At 36.2% G+C, this 26,877-nt stretch overlaps 1 protein-coding gene across 3 annotated transcripts in view; it reads left to right on the top strand.

The window, feature by feature from the left end:
* Positions 1-26,877, top strand: part of LOC148952867 (phospholipase A and acyltransferase 3-like) — a 161,639-nt gene that overhangs the window by 92,295 nt on the left and 42,467 nt on the right. For all 3 annotated transcript variants that reach the window (XM_089087454.1, XM_089087453.1, XM_089087455.1), the window contains one exon: positions 12,539-12,665. In XM_089087454.1, coding sequence (XP_088943580.1) covers positions 12,539-12,665 — 127 coding nt within the window. The remainder of the gene's footprint in view (positions 1-12,538; positions 12,666-26,877) is intronic.

The raw sequence follows: 26,877 nt of genomic DNA, 5'->3' as shown, positions 1-26,877 counted from the left end.
AAATTTTAAAAACACTTACAATATAGTTTCTTCACAGAATAGTTCGAACATGGTTGGGTTCATCTTGGACGAAGTGCTTTCTCTAATTATCAAACGGAAAATGATACTTCCAACTAAAGGTGTGTGGAATTTTGCTATCAGAGTTCATTCTCACATGCTGTTTTGGATAGTTCATAAGGTGCTTTATCGTTAAGGGGTTGAACACTGGGACTACGTTGGTAATAGATGGGTTGACTGTCTTCTCAGAATATCGTTTTTGGGATATGTTAAAGTACGAAGAGAATGTATTTCTCGTATACAATTTTTCGTTCGTGCACTTAGAGATTAAGTTCTCTTATAAAATTGTTCGTGCATGGCTTGCATCTATTAGCTTTTGCAGTGATTCTTTGGTTAATCACAGGGGAATTGATGTTTGGATTTGGGATGGTTAGACATCAAACTTAAGTGACTCCTTCAACGTATCGTCTTTAACTTGTGGGAGGAGTATATTGTCACTGAGGGGTTCGTCAATGCGGTTAATTTTGGTTTCTGTAATTCAGTGGTTGGTTTCCTGGTCCATTTTTCAGAAATTATCTCGTAACATTTATGGGATAACAGAGATAGTTACTTTTTGCATTTGATAGAGGTGATAGGAGGGATTCCGAGACATAGTCGAAAGGGATTTGACGCGCGAATATTCGACACGTACACAATTTGGGTTCATTAATTATCACAACTATATAGTTGTATAGTGCATTGGTCCCTAAGGATTATCAAGGGTGATATTTATGTACTTTTATCTTGTACTGGTCGATGGGGTTCTCAGGATTGATGTGTTTATATAGTTCGATAATGCACTGGATACTGAGATTTATTAGATAATGCTACCTGGTACATAATATGGTTCGTGATCGAGGAACAATGATCAAAAAGGTAACCGTAATTTTCGTCCTAGCTTCGTTGCTTGGAATTTTTGTCAAGAACTTTCTATTTGTTGAGGTATAATGAAATTAGGTGCTCTTGGGTTTTACCCATGCTATTATATGTACTCTATTGAGTGAATTCAAATAAAACATCCCATCTCCTTCAACAAAAATAGCGAGGCGAGACTACACTTTCTTTACAACGTTATTTCGTAATACAAAATAAGGAATACGATTGAGTACATTTATGGCAAGGTTTGCGCTACAAGACAATATTGAACAAATACATTAATATTATTACACATATATTGATTTTAACAAAACCACATTATTATCATGTTGGTTTCAAATATATAGAATTTCGATTTGGAAACCTAAAACATAGGAATTTCTTCTAAGTTTTGTTATAGAATAACGACGATATAAGAGATTAACTCCTTTAACTTTAAGTAAGTCCTCTTATTATGCTCCTTAGTATACGCTATTACCCACACTTTATTTTAATTTCCTTCAACACTTATTTAATTCTACCTTAGATTTAAAATAATCATTTTAACATAAGTTACGCTACGTCATTAAGTTTGAGGTCTCAGTTTACAACATATTTCATGCCTTCATTGTTCACGCACGTCCGTGCTGTTTAATAAACGCATGTTGCAGCGTCACAACTGCACGGTTTTACGTAAACGACACTTACAATGAGGGAACTAGACATAGGACGGACGAGAGAACACTTTTATACCAACTGGTCTTCCAATAGCTTTTCCCGCTCTGGCTGTAGACATTTCCATGGGACCCTGAGCTTGAGTTTTGTAGTTAAGTAATATCTACTCTTTCTTCTTTTGTGTCTTATTTTCTTGGCCAAATACTGGTTCATAAATGAAAGTTAATAGATCTTTAACAGTCAGAAATATTGCGAATGCAACATTTACGGTGAATAATATTGTCAACCTAGCATTGTTCGAGCATAATCCGTTTTTATTATCTACGTAATTTAGTCTTTAGTCCTCATTAGTAAAAAGGGGAATCTGGGAGAATAATGGCTCTCTTATTTTTGTAAGCCGTAATGTTCCTTTATTTTTTTCTATTTTGGACCATATTGAGGTTTTCATTTCCTCACTTTCTATTTTCGGAATAGAACACGACAGCTTGATTGCCTTAAAGTTGGTAATTTTAGGACTTATTATATTTGTGCTCGTGGAAATTAACAGCGTTTGAACTGTTGACTCTTTGGTTACAAGTCGACATCCTTGTTTTATGGTTATCGTACCCTCATCTTGTAACAGTAATTCGGTCGTGTATCTTGGATCGATTCTTTCAGTATTATTATAACAAGACAAAGTTCCAACAGTTTCCTTTGGAACAGAAAATAACCAAAGATCATATTTAAGGTGTATGAATATTTCTCGTTTAGTACTCCCTATCAAAATATCGCACGAATAAGGTATTTCTTCTTGTTGCGTGTCTTTTAAAAATATATCTAACATACAAAATCCGGAGTTGACGCTGTAATTAGGTAACGCAAGCTGGCATAATAGGTTTTTGAATGATACGAACTCCTTTAAGTCTCCTGGATTAGCTAGGGCATATTTTCGTCTATCTTGATCAAAAAGTAAATACTCTGCTTCAGGTGTGATAGTCATAAATGAATTTGCCTTCTTAATATTAGCAGGGAAGGTCGAAATTTTGTACAAGTCGTATACGGATTGTTGGTTTATCAATGGAATCGTTACTACTGCGAATAATTGTTCATTTATTTCCGTGATGTGGACTTTTAATTTGGTATAGTAAAGAAATAAATTTGATACTTCTGGCTCTATGGGTAAATGTAAACCAAACGTTATGTGCGTTTTTATTTCGTCTAAAATACTTTTTAGGCTAGAGAGGTCTACCAGGTCGTATGACAAGGTTCCTCCCGTGAGGGCAAATAATGCGAATTCGAACTTACTAACATCTGTCGCTAGATTTAGTAATGACATGGTAATTATATCGAATGATACCATGGCAAGGCGCGCGTCTGTCACAACGCGATCCACTTCGTTCCTTAAATAATTCATTACGTTTACAGTTTATGAGATTTTCTTAGATATCATTTCAACTTTATCTTTCTGGTAATTTGCAATACTGGCTTGTATCTTCTGGACGTGTAATGTTACGTTCATGGCATTATTCTACTTTTTTACATTTTCCCTCAGGATGTTTATGTCTTCCTCTGTTGTCAAACCAAAAAGGTGGGAGGCGAGTTCTCCGATGATGGGAATTAGGCTTGTAGACCTACGGTATTTATTTCTTCGAAAGAATGCTTCAAAAATCTTCGTGGTACTTTGTTTTAATTTTTGTATTTCTTTATTAAATAGTTCAAATAATGCTTGTAGTCTTTCTCTGCATAATATTAAGAAGGCTTGATGAGTTGACACTTTTTGGGCGTTTTTCTCATTTAGATTAGGTAGTGATTCGATACCTTCTTTTGTCGGATCGGCGGCCATGGCTAGCCTAGCACAAGTATGTTTATCGTCTATTTTCCAACATTTATTATGTGCGTAATTATCTTCTTCCTCTTTCTGATGGCAATTTTTGTTCTCTTCTGGTCTAAGCCCTGGCACTCCAATCTTTTGTATTTTGGTATGCCCTACAAATATTATTGACTTTGTGCCTATAAAGAAGTCTTCAATAAAGTTGGTGTGTATAGACGTGTCTTCTGTTGACCCAGTACATTCTATAAATGTCGTGGGTTTTAGATGAGTTAATATAGTTAAATTTCCAGGTGATTCTTTGCTATTTGCGATCAATTCTGGCACTGTGTTTGCCGTGGTTTCCAATATAGATGATTTTATCTCTTTGGTTGGGGTCTCATATGTAGGTGTGGTTAATGTGATTTCTTTTTCATTTCCTTCTGTGGGATTTGCATATTCATGATCTTGTTGGGTGCTTGAGAACTTTTTTCTTGATTTGTCTAATTCCCTTAGGTTAGTATCTTGTCTGTTGTCATTTTCCTTTCTTAGTTTGGAAGATATCCGTTTCGTGACATTTTTCTCAGCATGATTTTGCCTTAATTATTTGAGAAAAGTCCATAGGCTTGGTAGTTCATTTATCATTGCGTAATTTCCATCATAAGGTTTTCCTTTTCTTGTAGTCAGTAATTTAGGGTTTTCTATAGATTTCATTGCAGTAAAGTCTCTCGACAAGTATTCACTATTATTCGCTGATCTTTTCCTTCTGTCTTCCTTAGTGCTCGTTCCAAGTGCCAAGTCAATTTCTGCCATTTCCTTATCACAGTCATCTATTACGAATTTTGATTTTTGTTTGGGGATAACTGGAATTGGAAACTTTTTATTATCTTTATTATGCATTATTTTACTCGTTTGTAATCCTTTATCCGACCTCATGAATTGAAATATCGATTCTTTGAGTTCATTCATGTTTTTCTCTAGTCTTGTTACTTGTTGAAACAAGGTTTCGAAGGGTTTGGGGTCCAGTTTCATAAAAATTTTCAAAGCATTATGGCTAGCAAGTAATGAATTTTCATGCTTGAATATTACTCCATGCTTTACAATATGTTGGGCGGCTGCGTGAACAACGAGGATAATGATGATATTCTTAAGCCTCATCTTTTTGTTTGTTTCTAGAATCAATTTGTTATTAATTTTATCTATTTTTGCGGAATTTGTTTTTTTTCAAAATAGTTTGGGCGTTTTAACTTTTAACTTGGGCTATTTTATTATAATAGTTTATATCAATTCAATTTTTGAATTGCTTTATGGCATTGCTCGAACAAAACTAAATTGTGAACACAAAACAGAATTTCGGTTTATGAATTATATCTTTGGACCACATGAATTATAAACAGAATTTCTGTTCATGAATTATATCTTGGGATTAGAATGGTAAGTCTTATCTTTATTCTGGTTATGCATTAAAGGCTTAGTTAATAATTACTACACAACTTAATTTTATATTATATTTTTCGAGTAAGTAACATATGAATAAGTAAGCAAGCAACATATAAATACGCTGGTAACCTATTTTCATTATAAGCCTTTTAATAAAATTATCGTTGTTATCGCAACTAGAATTATTGGAATCTACACTAAGACAGAATAATTTATATATACGAGATTGTTTTATTCCATAGTTACATATGCCTATTATTGATAACTAATGGGTAGTTATCTAGATGCTAAGTAGATGCTAGGTAGTTATCAATCTCGTAAGGTTATTACTCCTCTAGGCACTGAGGTAAATGTATGGTTTAACTTTGAGTAGAGTACACGCTGTTTCATTAATTTTGATTCACTTGATTCATTATTATTACTATTTTTAGCGAAAAAAAATTCGAAAACAGAGGTTATGAAGTTTTTTTTTGTTAGGTTTAGAGTTTAGAATCTTCTTTTAGTTTTCTTGCTATTATTTTTATAGGCGTCTCTTTTTCTTTGGTGTGTTTTAATTCGTTTTAGAAATAATTTACTACCCAGGAATTTGTATTTCTCAGATTCAGGGTCGAATAAAATTTGTTTATAATATTGAATTTCTGATAAAGGATGATGTATGCCTTCATGTTTGGCACATTGGGGATTTTTATCTAGATTATAGCAAATTTTGGGGGCTTTGCATTTATCAAGGAGTAAAAGGTCTGTTTGAATGGGTTCTTTAGAGTAGAAATATTTGGTATTGAGGTTCTTTTGTAAACGTCTTATTAACAATTGTAAGCAACCAAGTTGTTTCGCGCTTCTTTTTCTATATTTTGTTCTGACTTTCCCTCTAGCCGGGCGATATTTGGGGGTATTCGCGTTTGCTAATCCATACTTATAAGTGTGGGGTGCATACCCTTTAAGATTGTAGGTTAAATCCCGTTCTTTCGCATATATCTGATTTCCTTTTTCGTCAACCACCAACATAGCTGCCGAATATATAACGTTTTCCTTCGCATTCGTTATTGTGATATATTCAGTATCGATTATCGCCTTACGGATAGGCTTTGATTACGTTGCCATGATCTGAAAATGATCAGTTCATAATTAGACGCTTTTGTACTGTTAATTTTTGTTTTTGATAATATCAGCCTTTGTTAGAACGAGGGTTGATTTTTCATAGAAAATCCGAGGTAGAGAAAGGCCTCAACAAACCAAACGCTGCTTGAGGGCGAACTCCACCCCAGGTTTCCTACAATACGTGGCTCATCACTTCATTTTTCGATATCATCCTATAATTCGGAAGGGGGAAATGGATTTAAAGGGCCACTTTATAGGAATACAAGTTGACTGTCATGGAGGAGTCTAGGAACTGTGTCGCCTACGAACTAAACAAAACACCGTTTATAGGCGAAACAGAGCCGGAACTTCCCACGATATAAAATCCGTCATTAATCTCAATAACTGGGTCTAGTTTGGTTTGTTCAATTGATTAGTTCACTTTTGTAGACGTACAGTTGATTCTCGCAAGGGAGCTACCCAGTAGGCAGAATGTGCCAAATAGGACATAAAACACTACATGTCATCATCGGCCGACCACGAGCTTCCTACTTTGGCCTTTTTCATTGGTCACTAATGTTTTGACATCACTTGTATCACTATACATTCACCAATATTGACTTGTTTGATTTTATTCGCATACTTTTAAATTTATTACTGTGGATTATAAGTTGATTCTTCATAAGGGATTTGAAATCCACCTCCATCAACTAATAAAAAAACTACTAGTTGATGGTTGTGGGCACAACCTCCCTACGACAAGGATATTTGATTTTACATTAACTATGGATATTTCCACCTATCAGGTTTTTTAACCGTTCTACCCGATTGTGTCGTTACTTTTTCCTCGGGTTCTTGCAGTTTTTTCTTCTTAGGTTTTGCTAGTGATATAAGATTAAATTTCTTGTATTGTTTTTTAAAAAATTCTTGAACTTTAAATTTTTATTCTTACGCGTGCGCGGCCACTGAAGTCGGTTTTGCTGTCCCGATTTCATGAACTATCTTGTGATCTTATTTGCCGTCACATTCTTCAGAACTGTTTTCCGATGGTCCCACATTAGAACTTTTAGAAGTGGCACTTTGCGTTTTTGAGGTATCACCTGCCCTTCCTTCGTAAATTTCTACTCCTCTGGAAGTCGAGGGTTTATTTTCTACATCCTCGCCTTGAGCTTTCAACTCGGGAGATTTGAAAGATTCTTGAGACCTTTGAGAGGAATTAAAAGTTTTCGCGGGGTTCCTCCACTGTTTAAATGCTATGTCTTAAGGGGATGGGGCATTTTTTGCACCAGTGTGTCCCTCCATGAAGTCCATTGCTTAGGCTTGGTCTTAGACACGGTTATATCATGATACTGTCCTTCCTGGGCGTCCGTGGGTGTTTGATTCCAATGCAACCTACTTTGCCTTGTTTTTATGGGGAAATTTATTAAATCCATAGCTTCTCGCAGATTTGTTTTAATTGAATCTTTGGGAGGAGTTTGCTTTACAGTAATATCCGGATTTTCTACAGCTCTGTTCAATTCCTCCTGTAGCGACAGGGGTCTCTCTATTGGGGTTGCTGGGGAAACCATATTGTCTGGAAATATTTTGGGGGGACAAGGGGTCAAAATTTTATTAGGTAAAAATTGGGTTTTCGGAGATATCGTATAATCTAATTCTCCTGCGCTCTCCGATGATGAACTTTTTGGACTACTCGGTGGTTTTATTCTTACTGGTATTAGGGATTTTCTTGTGGCAATAAAGACTTACCGCGCCAGTTCTGCCGGGTGAATTTTGCTTAATTCTGCCGAGGAATTTGCTTAATTAGCTTCAGATACCGCCAGTTCTGCCGTGGGAATTTTATATGGTTCATAGTTTCAATGGTTGTCGGCCCTGTGCCGCTTATGACTGTGCCAACTTTAATGGGGGATGGAAAGGACCACACCACTCGTATCATTAAGTATCACGTCACTTGTGCCGTTAAGTTTTATTACGCCGTTACTATGTTAAATTTGTGCTGCTAAAGCTTGCGCCACCTGTAAGTGAGATTAAGATAAATGGATGACCACGCCACTTCCTATGGAAAAAAATAAAAAATGGATTAAAGCTCTAGGTTTGAATTTCCTTGTGAGGCGATTAATTAGGCTGGAGAGCCGTCAATCCAGGAGCGTATTCAAACTTCGTAGGATTATCAGATCCCTTAGGAGCGCTGCCTATGGAGTACAATTGAACTAGTTATCTACTGTGCGATGAGATACAGGCATATAATAAGAACAAACACAAATAGAAAAGTAATGGTTTTATTGGGACTTACATTTCAGGTGTACAACAATGTATGTATATGAGCAAGGCTTCACTTCAGTCAGAATAATAATTTCATAATTGCTCGCAAAATGGTAGGAACATAATGTCTGTAATCATAATGCCCATAATAATGATAATGACGCGAAAAACACTTTTCATTACCATTTATCCGAATTCCTGATTCTTTGCCGTGAGAGCTATTTCACGATTGGCCCAACTCCTGTGGAGGGGCCGCTACTTTGTCATTATGTTTACGAACTAGACTCATTATGCTAACTGCCCATCCAATAATTTATGTTCAATAATTTGATGATTAAATATTCATACTCTAATGATAACTTGAAACTTCCTGAATAAGACATTGTCTCGTGGTTTTTTATTGCCAAGTATTTTCGCGAAATTCCAAACCGTCTTCCTTGATTTAATAGTCGGTCTGTAAAACAAAACGTCTAGAATGCTGCGAGGCATTTATATTGGAAGCATCCTTAGAAGGAAAGAATTTTATTATTTTTTTTATATTTTAAATATATCACATATTACTCACGGTACACTTTTTAATAGTCAAAAGTTGGAGTAATAAACTGATTTACTCATCAGTAATAAACTGGTTGGAGGCCAACTAACCCCCCTTTCACGCCCACTATTTTCCCAAATGTCTTCAGGGGGATGGGGCATTTTTTGCACTAGTGTTTCCCTCCATGAAGTCCATTGTTTAGGCTTGGCCTTAGAACCGGTTATATCATGATACTGTCCTTCCTGGGCGTCCTTGGGAGTTTGATTCCAATGCAACCTACTTTGCCTCGTTCTTATGGGTAAAGTTATTAAATCCATAGCTTTTCGCAGATTTGTTTTAATTGAATCTCTGGGAAGAGTTTTCTTTACGGTAATACCCGGAGTCTCTACAGCTCTGTTCAATTCCTCCTGTAGCGATAGGGGTCTCTCTATTGGGGTTGCTGGGGAAACCATATCGTCTGTAAATCTTTTGGGGGGACAAGGGGTCGAAATTCTATCAGGAAAAAATTGGGTTTTCGGAGATATCGTATAATCTAATTCTCCTGCGCTCTCCGATGATGAACTTTTTGGACTATTCGGTGGTTTTATTCTTACTGGTATTAGGGATTTTCTTGTGGCAATAAAGACTGACCACGCCAGTTCTGCCGGGTGAATTTTGCTTAATTCTGCCGAGGAATTTGCTTAATTAGCTTCAGATACCGCCAGTTCTGCCGTGGGAATTTTATTGGTTCGTGAATTTCAATGGTTGTCGGCCCTGTGCCGTTTATGACTGTGCCAACTGTAATGGGGGTGGAAAGGACCGCACCACTCGTACCTCTAAGTATCACGCCACTTGTGCCGTTAAGTTTTATTACGCCGTTACTATTTTAAACTTGTGCCGCTAAAGATTACATTACTTGTAATGGGGAGTAAGATAAATGGGTGACCGCGCCACTTCCTATGGAAGAAAATAAAAAATGGATTAAAGTTCTAGGTTTGAATTGCCTCAGGAGCCGATAAATTTGGCTGGAGAGCTGTCAGTCCAGGATTGTAATCAAACTTTGTAGAATCATGATATCCCTTAGGTGTGCTGCCTATGGAGTGCAATTGAACTAGTTATCTACTTTGCAATGAGATACAGGCATATAATAAGAACAAACACAAATAGAAAAGTAATGATTTTGTTGAAACTTAAATTTCAGGCGTACAACAATGTATGTATATGATCAAGGCTTTACTTCGGTCAAACAATAATTTTATAATCACTCGTTGAATGATAGGAGCAAAAAGTCTGTCATAACAATGCCCATAATAATAAAGACGAGGCAAAAAACACTCTTTTTCACTATATATCCTAAGTCGTGATTATTTGCTGTGAGAGCTATGTCACAATTAGCTCAACTCCTGTGGTGGGGCTACTACCTTGTCATTATGTTTACGAACTAGGCTCATTATGCTAACTGCCCATCCAATAATTTATGTTCAATATTTTGATGATTAAACATTCATACTCCTATGATAACTTGAAACTTCCTGAATAAGACATTGTCTCGTGGTTTTTTATTGCCAAGTATTTTTGCGAAACTCAAAACAGTCTTCCTTGATTTAATAGTCGGTCTGTAAAATGAAACGTCTAAAATGCTGCGAGGCATTTATATTGGAAGCATACTTAGAAGGAAAGAGTTTTATTTTTTTATATTTTAAATATATCACATATTACTCACGGTACACTTTTTAATAGTCAAAAGTTGGAGTAATAAACTGATTTACTCATCAGTAATAAACTGGTTGGAGGCCAACTAACCCCCCTTTCACGCCCACCATTTCCCCAAACACATCCAATCAAAATTTTGAGATAGCCATTTTTTTCAGCGTAGTTGAAAGTTCTGGATATTATGTCTTTGAGGATGATAAACCCCACACACCCCTCAGTGCAAGGGTTGTAAGTTATACCTTGTTGATATAGAAGGTTTTTGTAGATTATTTGATTCTGTTTTTGTTCATTTTTGGTTTAATGGAGTTCTTTACTTAAAAAAACAACTTATTCTGTGTAAAAATTTTTTTGATTAATTTATAGAAATATTGACAAGGTATACGAGGACATGAAGCAAATAAACCAGCACCGACTTGAGCGTTCTAAGGCTCATTCCATCGACTCCTGCACTGTTTGACTTAATCGTGCTAAGGCTTCCTTTTAAGGCTTCCACGTCCCATTGACGAGCGACTTCGAGCAATCAGTTCATAACCTGGAAAGTTAAGGGACGAGAGAAGGGTATCTTGACCAAAAAATGTTTCACATAATGTCATTATATTTAAATTATTAGATCGCGAAATAAAATTAAATATATCTTAGTAAGAAGACGTTAAATGACCATTCCATGTACATGCATGAAATCCAGACCGGTCTAACTCCTCCAAAGCTGATAACTGGCGATATTTACTATCAAGAGATGGACGAAAACTAATTTACGACCCATCATTTCCAATATCCTTTAACAAATAATCATCAACATTAAATGGATTATTTTGCAAATCACTCAATCTTCCACGTATACTAAACTATAATTCATCCCTTTTCCGCCCTCAAACGGGACGATATTTATACTCATAAGAAAGAGAAGAAGATAACCAACAAAATAACAATAAAGAGCAATATATAGCATCTAAACGAGCTAAATACTACCGAACTGCTCATAAACAACAAACTAGACGCAATCTGAAAGCAAGTTCATTCGACGAGCAGCTCGCTCACCCGGAAGCATTGCGAGGACCTGGCCACGATTTGACCATACATTTTTCACGCCAAACTTGTCTCTCGTGGGACTCATAATATCGCGACGGTGCTTAGTTAGAGACTCAGAAAAAAACGTATTTTCAAACCAGCCAATTTTGATTTACTCGTAAACACTCTACCGGCCGTCGCATAGGTAGAAAATCTCACGAACACTGGGCAGCTTTATCATTTGCCGACCCTAAATTATTCAATTTCGACCTGTAAACCATAGCAAAATCATAACCGGAGATACCGGAAAGCCCCAGCTTTTGCGAGGCTATATTCAGAATGGTCGACTTCAAGTCAACACCCGGCTGCTGCTTAACACCATGAAAAACTAGAGTTCCAAGCTATTTTCTTGCTCATAACCATCAATTTTCACTTCTAATTTTGTAATTCGGTTCTCTAAATTTTCAATCAGTCCTTTGATATTCTTTACTGACACCTAAAATTGCTCTAGCTTTGGATTGAACTCAAGTGACACTGACGATTATTATTCACTCACGATAGTCTCAACAGAAGTTTTCAGAGCTTAGTCGTTTCCGCACTTATCGTGAACTTTTTTTGTAATCACGCTCATCATTGATTCGTTTGTCTTTGCGATTTCTTCCTCAGTTACGACTATTTTAGATAGCAAATCCGCGGTAAATGGTTCAGAAGAAACTGCTTTCAGCGATGCAAAAGTTTTGGAAGCCGTCTTAAAAATGTCCGGGTTTTGGTTAACCTCTTTAAACGCACTTCAAACATTTTTATCAGTTTTTTTAGATGCTTCACGGTAATTGTCCTCAAACGAGATGAGACTATTCTCTGTGAGGCGCGACTCTGTGTGATCTCCATACGCAAAAATTAAGTAGTTGAAAATTTCTTTTTTATCCTTTAAAACTTGGATAATTCTTACGGGCCACAGCGGGAATCTTTTGAAATATGCTAATGCAAGCTGGAATTGTTGGAATTGTGACATTACTTGGCTACTACGAGAATAATATTATTTCTGCAATTTCGTTTTATATATATATATATATATATATATATATATATATATATATATATATATATATATATATATATATATATATATATATATATATATATATATATATATATGCACCTTGTTTTTATTTTAGGATTTATATGAAGTTTGGTCTGATAGCCATTGCAGGATCAACAATTTGTTTGATGAAAAGTCTCCTCCATTTCCATGGCATGAGATTTACAACAGGGCTGTACTTTACAGCGTGGCTCCCGACAAAGGTAGGGATTCTAATTTCACTTGAGGAAATGTTTTTAAAATTAGTTTTTATCGTAAAAGCTATAATGCAAAAGGTTTTTTAGGGAAAGCTGTCAATCACCCATGTGTTATCCACAGTTCCATTTTTGAAGTCTGTGGAAACAGTTTGACGTGTTCGGTGAGATTACGTTCCTTGGCGTTTGACAGACATTTGCAAAAAAAAGGGGTAATTAGTGATTGGATAATTTTTAACTAGAAATGACAGAAAAGTGTTTTGGAGGAGATGGGATGATTGTGTACTGTGTAATACACAAGTGATGGTTTGCACAGTGTTGTCAATTTTAAATAGTTTAGAAAAAAAGAAAATAACAAGAAATGTCTGAAAAGTGTTTTGAGGGAGTTGAGTTGCACAAGGGTTCAGTTGCATGGGGGGTTCAGTTACATGCGGATTCAGTTACACGGGGATTAGTTAAATGGGGTCGAGTTGCACGAGGGTTCAGTAGCACGAGGGTTCAGTAGCACGGGGGTTCAGTTGTATGGGGTTTTGGTTATACAGGGGTTCAGTTACATGGGGGGTTCAGTTGCACGGAGGTTTAGTTAAATGGGGTCGAGTTGCACGAGGGTTCAGTAGAACGAGGGTTCAGTAGCACGAGGGTTGAGTGGCACGAGGGGTTCAGTTACATGCGGATTCAGTTACACGGGGATTAGTTAAATGGGGTCGAGTTGCACGAGGGGGGTTCAGTTGCACGGGGGTTTAGTTAAATGGGGTCGAGTTGCACGAGGGTTCACTAGCACGAGGGTTCAGTAGCACGAGGGTTCAGTAGCACGGGGGTTCAGTTGTATGGGGTTTCGGTTATACAGGGGTTCAGTTACATGGGGGGTTCAGTTGCACGGGGGTTTTGTTAAATGGGGTCGAGTTGCACGAGGGTTGAGTGGCACTAGGGTTCAGGTTGGAATATTTCAGTAGTGTTTTGTTGTGCTTTACCTTGTCACAGTTACATTCTATTGATTTTCATAGTTCATTTTGAATTTCCTTCATTGAAATGCAAGATTTGGAATATTTCAGTAGTGTTTTGTTGTGCTTTACCTTGTCATAGTTACATTCTCTTGATTTTTCGAAGTTCATTTTGAATTTCTTTCGTGAAATGCAAGATTTGGAATATTTCAGTAGTGTTTTTTTGTGCTTTAACTTGTCACAGTTACATTCTATTGATTTTTCGAAGTTCATTTTGAATTTCTTTCATAAAATGCAAGATTTGGAATATTTCAGTAGTGTTTTGTTGTGCTTTACCTTGTCACAGTTACATTCTGTTGATTTTGATAGTTCATTTGAATTTCTTTCATTGGAATGCAAGAATTGGAATATTTCAGTAGTGTTTTGTTGTGCTTTACCTTGTCACAGTTACATTCTGTTGATTTTCATAGTTCATTTTGAATTTCTTTCATTGAAATGCAAGAGTTGGAATATTTCAGTAATGTTTTATTGTGCTTTACCTTGTCACAGTTACATTCTCTTAATTTTTCAAAGTTCATTTTGAATTTCTTTCGTGAAATGCAAGAATTGGAATATTTCAGTAGTGTCTTGTCATGGTTTACCTTGTCACAGCTACATTCTCATGATTTTTCAAAGTTCATTTTGTATTTCTGTCGTGAAATGCAAGATTTGGAATATTTCAGTAGTGTTTTGTTGTGCTTTACCTTGTCATAGTTACATTCTGTTGATTTTCATAGTTTATTTTGAATTTCTTTCATTGAAATGCAAGAGTTGGAATATTTCAGTAGTGTTTTATTGTGCTTTACCTTGTCACAGTTACATTCTGTTGATTTTGATAGTTCATTTTGAATTTCTTTCATTGAAATGCAAGAATTGGAATATTTCAGTAGTGTCTTGTTGTCCTTTACCTTGTCACAGTTACATTCTCTTGATTTTTCGAAGTTCATTTTGAATTTCTGTCGTGAAATGCAAGAGTTGGAATATTTCAGTAGTGTTTTATTGTCCTTTACCTTGTCACAGTTACATTCTCTTGATTTTTCGAATTTCATTTTGAATTTCTGTCGTGAAATGCAAGAGTTAGAATATTTCAGTAGTGTTTTGTTGTGCTTTACCTTGTCACAGTTACATTCTCTTGATTTTTCGAAGTTCATTTTGAATTTCTGTCGTGAAATGCAAGAGTTGGAATATTTCAGTAGTGTTTTATTGTGCTTTACCTTGTCATAGTTACATTCTCTTGATTTTCATAGTTCATTTTGAATTTCTTTCATTGAAATGCAAGAGTTGGAATATTTCAGTAGTGTTTTGTTGTGCTTTACCTTGTCACAGTTACATTCTCTTGATTTTTCGAAGTTCATTTCGAATTTCTGTCGTGAAATGCAAGATTTAGAATATTTCAGTAGTGTCTTGTCATGGTTTACCTTGTCACAGCTACATTCTCATAATTTTTCGAAGTTCATTTTGAATTTCTTTCGTGAAATGCAAGAATTGGAATATTTCAGTAGTGTTTTGTGGTACGAATTGCTTGAGAAAAACCCAAATGAATTAGTTGAAAATAAAGTTTTAACAAGAAATGTCTGAAAGGTATTTTTTGGGGGATGGAGCGATGACAGATTGGATGTCTCAGACTAGTGATAGTGCTGTACTGTGGTACGAATTGCTTGTGAAAAACCCAAATGAATTAGTTGAAAATAAAGTTTTAACAAGAAATGTCTGAAAAGTATTTTTTTTTGGGGGGGGGGGGTAGGGGCGATGACAGAGTGGATGTCTTAGACTAGTTATAGTGCTGTACTCTGGCATGAATTGCTTTCGAAAACCCGGATGAATTAGTTGAAAATAAAGTTTTAACAAGAAATGTCTGAAAAGTATTTTTTGGGGGGATGGGGCGATGACAGAGTGGATGTCTTAGATGTGGATGTCTTAGACTAGTGATAGTGCTGCACTGTGGTACGAATTGCTTGTGAAAAACCCAAATGAATTAGTTGAAAATAAAGTTTTAACAAGAAATATCTGAAAAGTATTTTTTGGGGGGTGGGGGCGATGACAGAGTGGATGTCTTAGACTAGTTATAGTGCTGTACTCTGGCATGAATTGCTTTCGAAAACCCGGATGAATTAGTTGAAAATAAAGTTTTAACAAGAAATGTCTGAAAAGTATTTTTTGGGGGGGGGGGGGGGGAATCTGAGCTAATTAGGGTTTTTGACCGTAAACTCTAGTTTTTTTTGCAAGAAAATTATGGAAAATACAATTCTCTGGTTCAAATTTGAAACTTTAGTCCTTTTTAGGATCGAAAAAATTAACTATTTCTGTAAAATCTGAGCTAATAAGGGGTTTTGACCTTACACTCTAGTTTTTGCAAAAAAAATTATGGAAAATACAATTCTCTGGTTCATAGGTGAAACTTAAGTCCATTTTTGGATCGAAAAAATAAACTATTTCCGTAAAATCTGAGCTAATAAGGATTTTTGACCGTAAACTATAGTTTTTTGCAAGAAAATTATGGAAAATACAATTCTCTGGTTCATAGGTGAAACTTAAGTCCATTTTTGGATCGAAAAATAAAACTATTTCTGTAAAATCTGAGCTAATAAGGGTTTTTGACTGTAAACTCTAGTTTGTTGTAAGAAAATTATGGAAAATACAATTCTCTGGTTCAAATGTGAAACTTAAGTCCTTTTTTGGATTGAAAAATAAAACTATATCCGTAAAATCTGAACTAATAATTCAATATTTTTTTCATAAAAACAAACTGTTTTTTAAACTTCGAAATTTTTCAACTTTATTTATTTTTTTCTTTTTGTACGTATCTTAAAATGTCAAAGTATGCTTATGGTTCTAACAATTGTGCTCTATGATTGGTCAGAGACACGATGTGGCTTTCCCACTGGGATTCTATGACCGCTTATCGTCACTACCTAGTCTACTGCATGTATTAAATCAGTATTTTTTACACAGTGGAACGATAAACACATAAGTCATATCTTTTAAAAAAGAAAGTGAAAATGGAATATTTTAATAGAGGGTGTTCACATAAAAAGGTTATTGTAGCATTGAATGCCGACAAGGAGAAGTATTCAAACTATGAAACAAGTACACGCGGTAGCACTATTGGAAATGTATGCATGCATTGTCATGACAGTAAGGAATTAAATTTCTTTGGGATACCGAAAAATTTCACCTCTTATGATGGTGGTTATGCAAGATTGAGATCTCCAGAGATGATTGCACTCAAAGAGAATGCTAACATAAAAATAATTGTTGGTGATAGAGGACAACTCCTCTATCAAAAATTAAAAATTAAATAATTCCATTGTTTTTTTTTGTTAAACACGATTGGTTGAAATAAAAGAGGAACTTTTAAAATCACAACAACTGAAGGTCAGTAAATAAAAAAAACCTAAAATAATGTCATGAAATCAACATGCAAAGTCGACATAGCTTTATTTCATTTTTTTAAGGTTCATTTAGACGAGGTTACGTGCGCGCAGATTTTACGGAAATAGTGTGTCTGACAATAGATGTACGCAAATTCCTTTTCTTACATCTCCGATGTTTTAATATACATTCTAAACGCTTGATATGCTAGCTTACTCTAAAAAATAATGAACACATAACAATGTAATATTTTTAATGAAATAATGCTATGTAGAAAAAACTATAGTTTACGATCAAAAACCCTTATTAGCTCAGATTTTACGGAAATAGTTTATTTTTTCGATCCAAGAATGGACTTAAATTTCACATTTGAACCAGAGAATTGTATTTTCCATAATTTTCTTGCAAAAAAAACTAGAGTTTACGGTCAAAAACTCTTATTAACTCAGATTTTACAGAAATAGTTTGTTTTTTCGATCCTAAAAAGGACTTAAGTTTCACATTTGAACCAGAGAACTGTATTTTCCATAATTTTCTTGCAAAAACAAACTATAGTTTACGGTCAAAAACCCTAAATAGCTCAGATTCCCCCCCCCTAAAAAAAATACTTTTCAGACATTTCTTGTTAAAACTTTATTTTCAACTAATTCATCCGTGTTTTCGAAAGCAATTCATGCCAGAGTACAGCTCTATAACTAGTCTAAGACATCCACTCTGTCATCGCCCCCACCCCCATAAAAATACTTTTCAGACATTTCTTGTTAAAACTTTATTTTCAACTAATTCATTTGGGTTTTTCGCAAGCAATTCGTACCACAGTACAGCACTATCACTAGTCTAAGACATCCACATCTAAGACATCCACTCTGTCATCGCCCCATCCCCCCCAAAAAAATACTTTTCAGACATTTCTTGTTAAAACTTTATTTTTAACTATTTCTTCCGGGTTTTCGAAAGCAATTCATGCCAGAGTACAGCACTATAACTAGTCTAAGACATCCCCTCTGTCATCGCCCCTACCCCCCCCCCCCCAAAAAAAAATACTTTTCAGACATTTCTTGTTAAAACTTTATTTTCAACTAATTCATTTAGGTTTTTACAAGCAATTCGTACCGCAGTACAGCACTATCACTAGTCTGAGAAATCCAATCTGTCATCGCTCCATCCCCCAAAAAAGTACCTTTCAGACATTTCTTGTTAAAACTGTATTTTCAACTAATTCATTTGGGTTTTTCTCAAGCAATTCGTACCACAAAACACTACTGAAATATTCCAATTCTTGCATTTCACGAGAGAAATTCAAAATGAACTTCGAAAAATTATGATAATGTAGCTGTGACAAGGTAAACCATGACAAGACACTACTGAAATATTCTAAATCTTGCATTTCACGACAGAAATTCGAAATGAACTTCGAAAAATCAAGAGAATGTAACTGTGACAAGGTAAAGCACAACAAAACACTACTGAAATATTCCAACTCTTGCATTTCAATGAATGAAATTCAAAATGAACTATGAAAATCAAGAGAATGTAACTATGACAAGGTAAAGCACAATAAAACACTACTGAAATATTCCAACGCTTGCATTTTACGACAGAAATTCAAAGTGAACTTCGAAAAATCAAGAGAATGTAACTGTGACAAGGTAAAGCACAACAAAACACTACTGAAATATTCCAACTCTTGCATTTCACGACAGAAATTCAAAATGAAATTCGAAAAATCAAGAGAATGTAACTGCGACAAGGTAAAGCACAACAAAACACTACTGAAATATTCCAGCTCTTGCATTTCAATGAAAGAAATTCAAAATGAACTATGAAAATCAATAGAATGTAACTGTGACAAGGTAAAGCACAACAAAACACTACTGAAATATTCCAACTCTTGCATTTCACGACAGAAATTCAAAATGAATTTTGAAAAATCATGAGAATGTAGCTGTGACAAGGTAAACCACGACAAGACACTACTGAAATATTCCAATTCTTGCATTTCAATGAAAGAAATTCAAAATGAACTATCAAAATCAACAGAATGTAACTGTGACAAGGTAAAGCACAACAAAACACTACTGAAATATTCCAACTCTTGCATTTCAATGAAAGAAATTCAAAATAAACAATGAAAATCAACAGAATGTAACTATGACAAGGTAATGCACAACAAAACACTACTGAAATATTCAAACTCTTGCATTTCACAAAGAAAATCAAAATGAACTTCGAAAAATCAAGAGAATGTAACTGTGACAAGGTAAAGCACAACAAACACTACTGAAATACTCCAACTCTTGCATTTCAATGAAGGAAATTCAAAATGAACTATGAAAATCAATAGAATGTAACTGTGACAAGGTAAAGCACAACAAAACACTACTGAAATATTCCAACCTGAACCCTCATGCCACTCAACCCTCGTGCACCTCGACCCCATTTAACTAATCCCCGATGCACCTGAACCCCCCATTTACCTGACCCCCGGTATAACCGAAACCCCATACAACTGAACCCCCGTGCTACTGAACCCTCGTGCTACTGAACCCTCGTGCAACTCGGCCCCATTTAACTAAACCCCCGTGCAACTGAACCCCCCTCGTACAACTCGCCCCCATTTAACTAATCCCAGTGTACCTGAATCCGCATGCAACTGAACCCCTCGTGCCACTCAACCCTCGTGCTACTGAACCCTCGTGCTACTGAACCCTCTTGCAACTCGACCCCATTCAACTAAACCCCCGTGCAACTGAACCCCCTATGTAACTGAACCCCTGTATAACCGAAACCCCATACAACTGAACCCCCGTGCTACTGAACCCTCGTGCTACTGAACCCTCCTGCTACTGAACCCTCATGCAACTCGACCCCATTTAACTAATCCCCGTGTAACTGAATCCGCATGTAACTGAACCCCCCGTGCAACTGAACCCTCGTGCAACTCAACTCCCTCAAAACACTTTTCAGCCATTTCTTGTTAATTTTTTTTTATTTCTAAACTATTTTAAATTGACAATACTCTCCAAAACCTCACTTGTGTATTATACAGTACACAATCACCCCATCTCCTCCAAAACACTTTTCAGTCATTTCTTGTTAAAAATTATCCAATCACTAATTACCCCCTTTTTTTTTGCAAATGTCTATCAAACGCCAAGGAACGTAATCTCACCGAACACGTCAAACTGTTTCCATAGACTTCAAAAATGGAACTGTGGATAACACATGGGTGATTGACAGCTTTCCCTAAAAAACCTTTGAGAAAAATGTCTCAAGCATGGGTTTTTCTTGCGCAATTGAAACTGTAGTGTATATTCTTGTGCTCGTCAATGTACTCGTGAAATCTATTACACTTTTGAGCAAATTCTTGTAGGGTTCTTGTGTAATTCCAATGTACCGTTCATATTGTATACACTTTTGACCATGGGTTTTTCTTGCGCAATTCAATGTATTTTTTCATGTATTTTTGAAACTGTACTGTATATTCTTGTGCTCGTCAATGTGCTCGTCAAATCTTATACACTTTTGAGCAAATTCTTGTAGGGTTCTTGTGTAATTCCAATGTACCGTTCATATTGTATACACTTTTGACCATGCGTTTTTCTTGCGCAATTTAATGTATTTTCTCATGTATTTTTGAAACTGTAGTGTATATTCTTGTGCTCGTCAATGTGCTCGTCAAATCTTATACACTTTTGAGCAAATTCTTGTAGGGTTCTTGTGTAATTCCAATGTACCGTTCATATTGTATACACTTTTGACCATGGGTTTTTCTTGCGCCATTCAATATATTTTTTCATGTATTTTTGAAACTGTACTGTATATTCTTGTGCTCGTCAATGTGATCGTGAAATCTTATACAAGCACACTACTAGTACAGGTAGAAATGTATGAATTTTAACTAACAACCAAGGGTACCTTAAGGCTCTGAAGAATGTAAGGGGTCGCCAAAAATTTGTTAGAATGTTATGAAACTTTCCAAAGGAACAATTTCTATGATGCGAGTCCCAAGACACACTGGGATAGAAGGTAATGAGACGTCAGATGAAGCGACCAAGACTGGATCGTAAATGACAGGATACGGACTAGAATCTTCCATCCCCACTTGTGAGAGGTGCTGGAAAGCGGCAAGGGAAAGGTGAGCATAGAAAGAATGGGGCAAAATCAACGTGGGATGCAATGAAAAAAAAGAACTGCTTCAGAAGCTTACCCTACGGTGACTGAATTTACTGCGACAAATCAGAGATAAGAATAGTAATTGAAGGCATAGCTGAAACTGGGAATTTTTTGGAAGCAAGTTACCCCAATAGGGAGGGATGATTCTCCTTTATGCCAAAAGTATATAATGACCGTGGAAGCAAGGATACGTCAGGTTGAAGAATGTCTAGCTAGGAGTAGACACCGGTTGAAGATATTCCATGCATTGAATATTAATATAAAGGACCTAGTGAGGGAAGGAACAGCCTGATAAGTGTTAAAATGTGTAGCAAGATGGTAGGGCGAAGGATCATCATTGGTTGACCAGTCAATAGTGAGTTTTTATTATTATTTCAAGTTGGATGTTGATTCAATGGGCTTTCTAGTCAATGGACTTTTTATGGGTGCGGATTTTCGCCAACGTTGGGTGCTTGCCCCATCGGCAAGGTCGAATCATGCTAACAGCCTCTCGGAAACAGAAGGGCAAGAGGCCTTTTGCCGGGGGGGGGGGGGGGTTAGGCGTTTACCCCCTCCCCTCCGTCCCAGCACAAAATAAGCCATCCCCCGGAAAATACCCTTCGCGGGTATTTTCTGGAACAAAGACTTCATAAGCATTAGGGCCTTTTCATTAGAATAAAAAGCTTTTTCAAAGAAATAGAGACTTTAGTGTAACGAGTAAGGGATTGAGGAGGGGGTAGCCCCCCTCATATATGGGATTATTTTTATTTGTTCAATGTTATTCTGTACTTTCAGCTGAATAACTCATTTTTTCACATTTTAATTTCTGGTCGTTAATCAGATCATTCCAGGAAATCCGGCTCCCCCTGAGGTGATTTCAGGCACCTATCCCCTCTCCCCACTCTGCGCCTACCGACACTCCTTCATAATAGATTATGCAGAATTATACCTCACTGCACAAAATTTCGTCAAACATAACCTAAATCAACTTGGTCACTACTAGGGCACTACTAATCCCCCTCCCCCTAGCACCAATAATAAAGGTGTAGACTGAAAATATACGGGGGAACATTAGAAAACAAGTCCATGTAACTCATTTAGTTTTCATCTGAAGGCTCAATAAGGCTTAGAGAATTAGGCCGTTGAAACGTACTTCTTTGGGTATCTTACCCCCTCCCTACACAAAAATCTAACACCCCTTCTTAATAAAACACCACTGTATTATGAAGCAAAACACTCCAGCTAATTAGAGGATTAATGCAATAAGAAGGGAAATGTCACCTTACATCACCCTTTTGAACATTACTCACATTTTTCCACGGAAAATTCTTGCCAGACAATTTGATCCCCGCTGAAAGGAAATTATTCCCCCGCGAAAAATGTCCATACGTTTCCCAATAGCAAATACTATTTGTAAGCAATGGACAAATTACAAAATTTAAAAAGGTACTTAAACTTCTACTATGGGGTTCTCTGCTTGTTTTTTATTTGGGGAGGGAGGGAAATACCTCAAAGGGTGCATTTTAGTTCCAAAACATCCGAGCTCTCCTTGAGCCTTCAGATAAATACAGGAGTAGTTCTAAGGAAGAGACAGGGGAAGGGTGGAAATAGAAATTGATATGTAATCCCCATGGCCGTAACCAGGACTTTTGTTGGGGGGGGGGGGGGCTACAAAAAAAGTTAAAATAAATGAATCAAAACGTGAATTTGATATTTACTCCCTTATACTTTCTGGGAATATTTCTGGTCTAAAGTAAAGAGTAACATAAAGACTAAAGAGTCTAACACTAAAGAGTAACATTTAACCCCAAAATGAGAAGAATTTATTCAGAATAGGAGGGGACTGCCCCTTTTTTATCCACACCTCTACCTCATGATTCAGAAACTTCGGAGGATGCTGACTAGATCAAAAATTGGGATTTCTAGCCCTTTTTTAAAAGTTGAAAGTGATTGGAGACCTACCACCGTGGGTGGTGTATTTTACGCGGGTGTATTTTCTGGGGAGAGGGGTAAACGCCGGCTACGTTTTGACAAAGACCTTTTGTATTGTTTTGAATTTTCTCCTCAGGTACTTCTTATGGATGGGTGATAGTACACATTTTGAAGGTGGTTAAGAATCAATAGTGATTGGATGGTAGCCTCTCCTCCTCTTTTTCTGCCCAATCCCTCATGACCATCAAGCGATTGAAAATTTTGAGATAAATATTCTGATCAAAATATATCGGAAGGTTCTGTAAATGTGCCTCCGAGTGTGACATGACCCCCACAATCCTTGGGACAAAAGCCTTAAATGACGCAAATTTCTATTTGCTTACTGATAAGTTTTATATTACTGAAATGGGGCATGTTTGCTTTTGGGTGTTCCGTTGCTTGTAGGCATAGTTCTCTCAATCAAAAGTCTCGCAATTTCTTATGGTGGGGGGGGGGGGGGTGTTCCTGATCCGTTAAAATGCCGGTGCGTAATTACTTGGACTTGGAAGAACCTAATACACAAAAATTTGTTTCAGGTTACGTTCCCCCCACCCGACCCCCCAACCCCCAAAAAAAGGATGGCCCAAAAAGGGGTAAAATATTTTTACCGGCTACTTTGTATGGAAGGTGTGGTCATTGTAGAAACCTCAAAGAAGGCTATTTTGATTGGGAATTTATAGCGCCATTTTTAAGTGCCAAAAGTGACTGGAGGACCGCTAGTCTTCTCCCATGCCTTTTCTGCTACCCAGCTCACTTATAACCAAATGTTATAAGGTCAAAACGTGGTGACAGCGACAGCCATTTTGATAAAAAGAAAAAAAAATATTTTTTGATTCCATTTCTGCTCGTCTTAGGTTTTAGTATGGCTCTACTTTTCTTCCGAAAATTAGTTCTTTAAAAATTTGTTTTTATTAATTTAAGTCAAAGCCTCAATTGGCTCCATGTTTTTTAAGTCAAAGCAGAAACGTTTTTTAGAAAAAGCGATATTTTCTAAACAACTCTCCCACAGGTCTATCACGTATGGAAGGGGTATGCCCCCCCCCCCATGTTTTTCGTCACTCGGTAAAAAAGAAGTTGGTAAAATCGTGGCCCTTCGTGCCACGATTTTTCCAATGCCCCTAAAATTCTTTGTTCGGTTCAATAAAGACCACGAAAATACTGACATATCATTTACAGAAATTTTCAACCTGGTCGGTAAACGTAGCAGTTTTACCGACTCTTTTCGTGATTTTACACATGGTGTCACAATTTTCCATTTGGTTAAATAAACAGCATTAAAATAACGACGTGACATGTACCGAAATCTGAACCTCGGTCGGGAAATACAGTGATTATACCGACTCGGAGCAGTGATTTTTACGTATTTTATTCAAAACGGGTATTATACTAATTTTAACAAAAACAGTCGGTAAAAATGACCAGCCAGTCGGTAAAATCTCTTGCTCCCCCCCCTCCTAAACATTTTGGCTAGTAACTACCCTGGTCTCCCATAGTTTCTTGTTTCTTTTTTTTTTCAGGGATCATCATTTATAAAAGATGATCCTTGATAGTTAGAAAAGACCCCACTTGATATTAATTTTGAATTACAACGCCCCTTTTAAAAACCAAATCTTTGAGAAAAGGCTGACGCTCCTGTGAGTAGTAAGGGTGTATAAGATTGAAACTACACATGGAATTACACAAGGAATTGCACAAGAATATGCGGTGTCATTTGACGTATGCATTGTAAAAAGCGACCAATCCTTTACCTACAAAGTGGCCAAGCATGTTTTGAAACTATAGTCTTGGTTATATAAGAAAACCAGACTGGTTTTTTTTTGTTATTGATATGAATTGCACAAGAATGTGCAGCATAGCTTCACGTGGACATTTTTTTTTAAAAAAAGCTTGCAATCTATAAACTGGTCCAACAGGATTTGAGAGTATAGTCGAAATTATATAACTCAACCAGACTGTTATTTGAGGCAACATCCGTTTTTTAGGGGTTCAATCAGAAACATCGAAGGTTGTTCAATATATGATAACTCGACTGGTGATTGGTTACAAATAAAAGGACTGATTTTTTATTCATCCTTAAGATTTTTTATAAAATGCTCATACCTTACGATTAAATTTTCATAAAGATTTGATATATCAAGGATAGAAGACTAAATATTATTGAAAGTAAAGTTATGGATATATCAATTTACAATGTGAGTACAGTTTACTAAAATTTTCTTAATTTATTTCCAAATAAAATCATTTTACGACCACACTAATAACTTCAAATTTCAGGGGCATAGCCCCCCTCCCCCAACAATATGATGACTATAATCGCTAGAAAACGTAAAGTACGCTCTTTTTTCTATTATGTAAATAAAATACCTTTTCTTCTGCTCTGTTTACGAGCTTAATTCCTTAAAAATAGTTATTTCGTTCCTAATATTACTTTTCCCATTATCAAAATAGATTGTCTGCTCTAAAAGTATATGTGTCTAATCCTCTTAATAAGAGTGACAATTTCCAAACAGCCTTTTACATGCGTTATCTGAAATTATTAATACCACATGTTGAAGGATAGCGGCACGGCTCTCCTTGACAAATAGATTCTTTTTATGGTCAAATCAAACGTGAGTAAAGCCGTTGAAATGCGAAGCATAAGAGATGCTTGAATAACGTTGTCAATTTAAAATAGGGTCTAGCGTTATGGTATACTAAAAAAAAATTGATATTAAAATCATTAATTACAGATTACTACATTAAACTCAGAATTGACTTGAGGGTATAATTTATATCATGGAAAGATGTTTTTGAATCCCCCTTCCCCCCAAGCTCAAAATTTTTCAAAATTTTACTTTCGAGGCTTTTTTAAATATTTCTAAGTCACTAAGACACATAGCGCTACACACACCATAATCAACTTTAGAGGACAATTCATGTTATGTGAAGATGTTCTTGAAATCCCCCTTCCTCCCAAACTCAAAATTTTCCAAAATTTTACTTTAGAAGCTTTTTTTTAAATATTTTTAAAGCGCTAAGACATAGAGCGCTACAAACATCATAATCAACTTTAGAGGACGAATTATGTTATGGGAAGATGTTTTTGAAATCCCCTTCCCCCCAAACTCAAAATTTTACTTTAGAAGCTTTTTTAAATATTTGTAAAGCGCTAAGACATAGAGTGCTACAAACATCAGAATTAACTTTAGAGGACAATTTATGTTATGGGAAGATGTTTTTGAAATCCCCCTTCGCCCCAAACTCAAAATTTTACTTTAGAAGTTTTTTTAAATATTTCTAAAGCGCTAAGACATAGAGTGCTACAAACATAAGGATCAACTTTAGAGGACGATTTATCTGTAAAAGAGGGGTTATTATTTCCTTACTAAGTTTTTCTTCTTTTTTAAGGAGGAGGAAGATTCCTACAATTACTCCTCCCCCCTGAAAAGAGAACAAGATGGAACGATTCCACATTGATGCAAGCTACAAGGCCTTCTATTATCAGATATGCTAGCTCCATTACAAGTTCTCTGGACCAGCCAGGAGCCTCTCAAGCCAGTCTCAGCTCTGCAAAAACCTCTATACAACCTGGCAGAAAATTCAAGAGGGAGTGGATGGATTCTCATAATGCATCAGCCTCATCTAGTCAAGATCGGGAGGGCACCCCCTTCGTGATTTTCCAGGGGCTTCAGGCGTACACGTGCACTCTGAATTTGGAAATGTGGGTATTTTACCTCTACCTTATACATGATTATTTACTTAAA

This window comes from Artemia sp. Qi Xiang Cuo, chromosome 4 (assembly GCF_049724085.1).
Source record: "Artemia sp. Qi Xiang Cuo chromosome 4, ASM4972408v1, whole genome shotgun sequence".
Taxonomy (NCBI): Eukaryota; Metazoa; Arthropoda; class Branchiopoda; order Anostraca; family Artemiidae; genus Artemia; species Artemia sp. Qi Xiang Cuo.
The sequence above is the reverse complement of the archived record's forward strand: the minus strand, read 5'-3'. Positions and strand labels throughout refer to the sequence as shown.